An 8633-nucleotide genomic window follows, 5' to 3' on the forward strand; every position below is an offset into this window, starting at 1 on the left:
CAAAGGCATTACCAACAAGGGTAATAATTTTTAACCCCACAATGTGAGAACCTCTACTATCTTCTGACAGTTCAGCCTTGGGTTTAGACTTCTGGCTTTTTTCAAGAGCAGAAAATCATTGTCTATAACAGACTACTTCCCATGAACCTCACTTCTGTGTTCTCTCAGAAAGCCCTGAGTACCCTGGCAGGTGTGAGCATGGCTGGAAGACACAGCTCCTGGTGTGTTCCCAGGAAGTCCCTCCTGAAGGAACTTCATAAACCGTAAACTGGTGATTTCTGATGGGTCCCTTGCAGAAAACTGAGATGTGACCTCCCCTGCTTGGGGTTAAAACTCCACATTGAGACACAGCCAAACTCTCCTCTCCTCTCCCTTCCCCAAACAGCCTTACCAGTTTAATGGTGTGGATTTGAATTAACATAAACTGATGTGTGCCACCTGTAACTGATTGGTATTAAAGCCAGACTTAAATAGGCCTGTCTTGGGAGACAGTCTCAGTGTAGTGTCAACACTGTAAACACAACAGTGTGCTTTCCTGGTTTAACTAAGAGGATTCAAAGTGATCCAGGTTTGCTTTGTAGAAGAAATCTGAATTACCAGAACAACTCTAGCCTGAAGGAAGCATTCAGTATACAGGGAAAGTAAGGGACCTGTTTTCATTAAGAGGGAAGTTTCTTAAAAGACTGTAACATCCTGCTGACCCCAATGGATGCTTAGGGTACTCTGAACCCACTTACCTGTCTAGCCATGGTATGTAAATGGGTACTGCAGTACAGTAATGAGAAGAATGAAATCTAAATGACTGAGCTTTCCTCTGGCTTGGTCACTCCTGGCTTCTGAGAAGACCTGAACAAGCCCCAACTGCAACTTCTGCTCCTGTAACTGCAGTAAGAATGGAGGCAGTTGTGAAGCAAGACACCTCACAGAAAATCTACAACCACCTGTCCAAGCTATTGCTATTTGGCTATTGTTTGAGCTTGAGTGTCAGTAGTTAAATTGGCAGGGAAGGCCCACTTTCAGGCTGAAATTATTTGTTCATGCCATGTTAAGAAGACTCTCAAGGTTAAAATGAAAACTCCTATGAATATGAGCTCTATGAGCTTGACTCCCATCCACACTTCAGTCTCTCCAGCAGTCTGGCTTTCCACAAGGGCTCAAACAGACATGGCATGTAGTGGAAATGAAAAGTGTACATGATTGCAAGAGCAAATGATGAAACAAGGCCAGCGACACTATCACTGTCATGTCCAAATGGGAGTCACAGGCCAGCCTTACACCAGGATTTTCATGTTTTTGCAAGGCTCCAATCTATCTATATGAGCTGCTCCCCTACAAGAAGGAAGGTCAGTTCCCTGGAAAGCAGGTACTGAACCCCTACGACTTACAACTTCGAATTGCCAAGTGAACCACTGTTTTGGCTTTCTGTACGTTGCCAGTCTGTAACTTGTAACTGCTCAGCTGCTGTGACCATCTTGTCAAAGCTGCCCCCAAAGTCTGTGTTTCATCAAAGGCCCACCAGCCACTTCTACACTGTCACATCCTGCTGGGTTCATCACTCATGACAGTGGAGAAGATGGCCTTGGCAGTCTTAGCTGAGTACACAGGTAGGCTCCTTTGGTGTTAGCAATGTTATGTGCTGTCCTAAAGAACAGCTGTGTGTTTGATACACCCCAGATGTGGTTTGCCCTCCTGGCTGCCAGGGCACGCTGCTGACTCATGCTGAGCCTGGTGTTGACCAGTATCCCCAGATCCCTCTCTGCAGGGATGCTCCCCAAACACTTCTCTCCCCATTTGTATTTGTGCCCAGCACTGCTCCACCCGAGGTGCAGAATCTACCAGTTGGACTTGTCAGATTTCATCCATCAATCACAGCCTAATGCTCCAATCTATACAGACCCCTCTGCAAGGCATCTTGTCCCTCAAGACAGTCAACAGCACTTCCCAGTTTGGTACCATCAGTAAAATTGCTTAAGGCACATTTAACTTCTGCATGCAGATCGCTGATAAATACATTGAACAGGACTGTCCCTGGAACTGAGCCCTGCGGAACACTGCCAGCCAGATGTGGCCTTGTGCGCTACAACCCTCTGAGCCCTGCCCTTAGACAGCTCTTTACGCAGTGCACTGGGAACCTGCTCATCCCACAGCCATGCAACTCGACCCTGCTGTGAGGGGCAGTACAAAAAGCCTCCCTAAAATGCAGAACAGCTATACCCACCACCTTCCCTCCATCCACCATGTGGGTGACCTTATCATGCAAAGATAGCAAATTAGTTAAATGGGATTTACCTTTGTGGCTGACTGTGCCTGATGTCTGCCTTTCAACAGTACCCAGTATAAACTTTTCCATCATTTTTTCCAGCCCTTCTGTGAGGGCCAACAGTATCACTTACAAAACCTGTAACTTCCAAGTTGTGCTTAGATGCTGGTCTTTACTCTCTTCACTACAAAGGCATAATTGTTCTTTGCCTGCTTTCCCACCTTCCCTCCCTACCATCCAGCAGATGCCATTGCATAATAACTGTGCCTGTACAGCTGTTTTGTACAGAAAGAAAAATAAACTAATGTCTTGTAACACATTATAAATAATAAACTAATGTGGTGCATTTGCACAAAGGATTTTGCTCATATATGAGTTAAAAAACCCAAAAGATCATCCTACAATGTGACACAGTTGTAAATGTCCCATGGATGTAGGCACTGGGGCTCTAGTCCTAGTAGTCAAGTTGTGAGGAGACACTGCTGAGGTTCAGTGGTTTGAAGTTTGGTGTTTTTTGATATTTAAGCTCTAAATGTCTACTGTTCCAAATCTAACAGCTCAATCAGCTGAGTTTTAATTATCCTCATGTAAAAGCTTTCCAGCCCAACTCCAGAGTATAAACAGAAAAAAGTACCAGTTGATTTGCACTTTTTTAAAGCACTGTATTTGTGAAAGGGGGACTCCACTGTCCCCTCCTGTCTTTTCCCCTCCCACACAAATGATTTTTTCAAACAAAGCAGGAGAATCCATTATTCTGTTCCCCTCCAAACTCTGTCCCCACATAAAACAATCATACTCCTTTGGAAGACCTCCCCATGCTCAGAGCCTACGCCCATCCTAAGTGCTGTTGTGTGGATTTTAGTAGAATGTGAGTCATCCATAGCTGACGTGCTCTTACCATGGGACTGCATTTTTGGTTTCAGCCATCACACTGCTTTTATTGAGATGTCACTTACACACACCTTGCTACAGATCCATGGGGTTCAGCTACGCCCCTGTGCTCTCAGGATGTGGCACACTTGAGAAGCTGAGGTAAACCAGGAGCAAATCTGGAGGCAGCCCTCTGTCATGACTTTGGCAGGGCAAGAATCTTGTCTGTCCTCATTCCAACAGCAGTCAATGGCTTTATGGGCCTAACCAATACAGTGGTAGACAATGTGCCTCCCAACAGTTTAAACATTGCCTGGCTTTTCCCCAGACTCCTGAAGGGGAAGAAACAAATCTGGCAGCTCATAAAGTCAGATACAGCCCAGTTGCTAAGGTAACCCAGCTGATAAGAGCAGCACACCAACAGATAACACCAGGCACAGGACTCACCTGCCTTTAGATTTCAGCATGCTGTGGATTAGTGAACAAGCCTTTCAGTCCCAGAGCTGGTACAGAAAAAGACACTGGGAGCTGGAAGTCTCAGGGACCTGCTCAGCATTGTATTTCCCCTCACAAGAAATATCCAGAATTGTATTAGTGAGTTTTAAGTGACTGAATCAGAAGTGAGGTAAATACCACCATGTCATTAGCTTAATTTGGATGTTTCTAAGACAACCTCTACGTGATAAAGGTCAGGATGAAACCAACCCTATTATAGTTGGATAGTCCCATAACTGCCTCCTGCACCTTGGGGAAGTACCTTTTACGAGATAGCAAAGCCCTAAAATGCTTGATAGCAAAACCTTCGCAGCTAGAGGTTCATGGGGAGTAGAACTTCCAGTCTGCAGAAGGGCTAATTTGAGGTGCCCCTCTTGATTTAAACTGCAACTGTATTTAAAAAGAAAAAGAAAGAAAAGAGAAAAAAGGTATCTATTTCCCCCCTCCCCCACCCCCCCAGGAAACAGAAATCCTTGGAGACTGTGGGGAACCAAGATCAACTATTGAAAAAAATTTGGAGCTAAAAGTAAGCCATATATAGACTGCCTGCTTGCTAGAGTCCAAGTTAGGAGCTGACTACCAACAGTGTTGCTGCTTTGAATCAGCAGTTCCAGTGGGGAAAACTCTCCATTACACCGCTCGGCTGAGCTCCCCTTTTGAGGTATTTTTAATATTTTTACATGCTGTTAACTAGATAACTACTGATGCCTGAGTTACTTAGTTTATCCATTGCCTGGTGTCTTTGCAGGGGATGCAAATCTGCCTCTTGATCATCTCAACACAATGACCTCCAGTTCTGACAAAGTTATGGAAAAAGCTTGTGCGTATTGTGTTGAGAAGATAGCTAAACATAATTTTCAAAATCAACTCTAGCCAATGATGAATAATATATGTGACCTTAATGAGTAATATAAAGATACTTTATGCCTCTGGCTTTGCTAGAAAAGTGTTAAATGGCTTTAGATGAAAAGATAATAAGACCTTCAACTTGAAATCCTTTGCTGTAAGAGGGACAGTGCTTTACCAGTAAAATTAATATTTTGAAAAATGGTATTACATAAAAAGGTAGGAAAGATTAGTCAGCCAGTGAGTAGAGGTCATTATTTTGTCTGACAGAAAGTCCAGAGCTCTATTGATCGACCTCCTGAAAAGAGAGTATTTGTGTACAGCAGCAAGCAAAAACATTGCTTTTTTTCTCAGAACCAACTAATTGCATGCTGCATTTAAAAACACACTCTGTCTACAAGTAAACAGATTTATGAGGTTGTGAGGTGTCTTAAGTCTAGGGAAAATTCTTTCTACAATATAAAACATCTGAGCTGGGAACAGAAGATGTTCTGGAGCATAGCTTAAGGTTTTAGTCAGCAGCCTACCAGGCTTCCCTAGTAGCTCCTCATCACTATCTCCCTTGAAAATCACCTGCATGCAAGCCATAGGAAGTCAAGGCTCTCTTCTCACCAGTGTCCACAGTTGAGTTCTTAGCTCTGGCACTGGACTTTTGGTAAATCTTTTCAGTGCCCAACCCATCAGTCATCCTCATCAAGAAAATGGAAGTGAAGCCAGTGATTTCTGAAAAGTCCTTTTAAAGAATATATCTGCATTGATGTACATTTGCAGTTTAAGAGCCATGTCTCACAGCTTCCATGGTCTCTCTCACACTGAAGTGGCGAGCATGGTTGGTCAAGCACCTCCATGTTAACTGTGCCACTAAAGGTAAGGATGCTGAGATGAAAAATACATTTATGCTCACATAAAAAAGAAATTATGAGAGCTGTGAGATGGGTGGGAAGCAGGTAGAAAGGTACTTTCTTTCTAGGGGGCCTAAGTATGCTGCCATTGAATTGAACAGCTCCAGTGAAGTTGACTTCAGGCATGAAGCATGAGCTGTCTAATTGTTTGGTAGTAATCCAGTTTTTATCACCTTTAAATTAGCTGTGAGCTCTTTAGAGGGTGTTTACAGTTCAGGGGCCATTACAGTCCAACCATAGGAGCAGTAGCTTGTGCCTGTACAGCAAGTGAGGCATGTGAGCACTTAAAGGACTTGGGGTGCTGATGGAAGTACACTGGCCAATTTATCAGCAGAAATCTGATCAATCTAACTACTCTGTGATTCCCCAACCCTCGGCCATAAAACTCTGCCCTCATCTGAACCAAATGCTTGAACACACTTCAGGTCTTTCTGGCATGAAATAATTCATCAGCTGTTTCAGATATGCCACCCTTGCTTGTGGGTCTCGGCAAAGCCATGGGACTGCAAGTGAAAGCACCTCAGTCTGCAAGTATAGACTTTGGATAACATTTTAAATGGCTAAACATACTTGCCAAGCAACTGTGTTAGGCCCAGATTTCCAGGGGCTTGGGCTCTGTTGCCCTGCAAACAACATAGGGATAGAAAGGACATGGAAGTTACTGGGGCTGGTGTCACTGGACCCACTGCACAACATGCAGAAACCAAAGATTACCAACTATCTAAGAAAACACCTGAGATTAAAGTAAAAAAATTACACCACCACGTACTCTCAATATTTTTTCTTACATTTATTTCAGATTAGGGTTTATTCTTAGAGAATGTTTCTTTTTGGGAAATAAAAATTAACTGCCTTGATCTCCCAACAATACTTTGTGGGAAGGTAATCTCCAGTGATGCAACCAGTAGGGTGTTTTCTCTGCCATAACTTTAAGTATATTTATTAACTTGCTGAGAATTTTGTGGGTAATAAAAATCCAAAGAAAAGAGACAAATGTCAGCCAGGCAAAAATGTCAAAAGATTCATTTCTGGAACTCATCTTTCTATTATGTGAAAGGATCATGGTCCTTGCTGTGCTTGATCTTGACTAGATGGTAAGATATATATCTTTGGAATTTAAAGTGGTAAGTCTTAAGAATATAGAAAATCTTCCTCATTAAATCTGAGGCAGCACCACATCTGTAACAAATTTAAGGCATGTAAGGACAAAAAAGAACAAGGTGTTTTAAAATGTACCTCTGTGGACATGTGTAACACCCCACAGGAGCTGGGGATCACATTAGGTCACTACTGACACAACTGCATGGAATCCTTCTGGGTGTGGTGTGTATTTACATCTCTCAAAAGAAATTGGTTACTGGGGCATCCAGAGTATTTCTGAAGTGGTTGGATTCCCCCTCCCCCTCTCCCTATCTATTTACAGTTCCCTTTGGAGTACAAGAAACATTTTCTGTAACCTCAGCTTCCTGATTCAGCTGCTGTGATGTCGGTTATTTACGATAACAAAAGTGAGACAATGCCTGTGGTTTGTGTGGGACAAAGCCAACCTTGTTTCTGTAAAAAGGGACAATCCTGATGGGAGAAGCCCAAGGAAAGGCTACGAAGTAGGACTCCGGGGTGGTATTTCATTAGTCCTGCCAGCTTCATAATGGGCTTGACACTGCATTATTTCAAAGGCCACTGACAGAGAGTTTCTTCCTTTCCATAGGATTGGACACTAATGTCAATGGAATTCTTGGAAAACTATCTCTTTGCAGAACAAGGCTTCGGAGATGGATATCTTGGGAAATGAATGGATTGCTAGCGGGTGGAGAGGCAGCGAGCGTCAGGATGCAAATGTTTCAATACCAATTACACATTCTGTGGTCACAGGCAAGTCATTCTGCTCTTCTGCTTACCTGTCATGAAACTGGTTTATTAATACTTCACTGCCTAAGCCACAGATGTAGTGAAACTTGCAGAATGCCAGTAAACTCTTCATGTCACAGAGTAGCAAAAGGAAACAAGAAACTCTTAAAACAAAGCATGGTTAGTTATGAATGAAGAGAATCACTTTTGGGGTAGCCTAGAGAATGTCCCTTACCTGCTATCCTCCCGATTGGCATCGCGTGGTCCTCGGGAGGGGAGACAGACACCATGATGTGGTTCATATAAGCTAACTCTTCTCGGTGGGACAGGTTGATGGGCTTGACCTCCCTGTGCAGCCCATCCTCAGACAACCTCGGTGGTTTGAAATCGGAGTGCCTGGGGTTCAGTATCAAAGGATGCATGATAGGGCTGGGCATCAGCTGGATGACCCTGGTGTTCTCCTGGCGAGGGCTGGAGGGCTTCTGGAGCACCTCGGAAGGAGGCGGGCAGTGGTTGTTTTCTATTGGGGACACTGAGAGAGGATAGGGCTCCTGCTGGTTGTTCTCGTGCTGGTGCCTTGACCCCGGCACCCTGTCGGCCGGGGACAGGCGACGGAGAGTGTTGTCCATGGGGGACTTCAGTGGCCGCTGGTCGGGGTCTGGTGACGGACGGTGGTTGTTGGTGATGGGTGACCGCGAGCGATGCAACAGTTCAATGGTTGGGGGGTTGTGGTGGACTGTTTCTGTGGATGGTCTCGAAGGTCTCTGCACAAAGCTATCTGTGGAGAAAAAAAAAAGTCCCCAAAATACAGATTGTCTGTATTGTGATCAAGGTGTAGGCTCTACTGCTGACAGCCTGCAAATGTTTTTTATTTGTGTGACCTACAGATGCCCAGAAAAGTACTGCATAAATGCAGACAGTTATTATTTCTACACAGAATGAAAACAGTGAAAACAATCTTCCTCCACCAGCCATAGCTCCTTGGAAAACACACTAAGAGAAATCCCATTTTGAGAAGCTGACTGGAATACTTGTGAAGAAAGTAAGATCTGATTTAGCTGTACTAACTGTGTTTCTGTACAAATTTTTTGAAACTTTTCTCCTGCCATTCATGTCTCTCCGTGTTGTTCCTCTTACTGTACCATGATGAGCACTGTAAGGTAGAAGGGGAAAAAAAAAAAAAAAGAAAATGTCTACAGGAAAATACCAGGTATTAAGTTTTAAACGGTAGAAGCTTAGGTCAAGGTAGAGAATAACTCAGTCTGAAATATGGACTGGGTTGTTTAAAAAAACCCAGGTAGGAAGCTCTTTGTGAAACCCTACATTTTATCTCTGCCTTGATTTTAAGAGCATGTTGCATCTTCATAAGGATATTTTCATCTTCTTTTATTTAGTCTGTGGTGTCTACTATT

The 8633-nt window shown here is 43.7% G+C and overlaps 1 protein-coding gene across 1 annotated transcript in view; it reads right to left on the reverse strand.

Annotated features, from left to right (window-relative positions):
• Positions 1–8633, reverse strand: part of ETV6 (ETS variant 6) — an 84086-nt gene that overhangs the window by 13475 nt on the left and 61978 nt on the right. Inside the window, exon 5 of the mRNA XM_017730530.1 lies at positions 7457–7999. Coding sequence (XP_017586019.1) covers positions 7457–7999 — 543 coding nt within the window. The remainder of the gene's footprint in view (positions 1–7456; positions 8000–8633) is intronic.

This window comes from Corvus brachyrhynchos, unplaced genomic scaffold, assembly GCF_000691975.1.
Source record: "Corvus brachyrhynchos isolate BGI_N302 unplaced genomic scaffold, ASM69197v1 scaffold523, whole genome shotgun sequence".
NCBI classification, from domain to species: Eukaryota; Metazoa; Chordata; class Aves; order Passeriformes; family Corvidae; genus Corvus; species Corvus brachyrhynchos.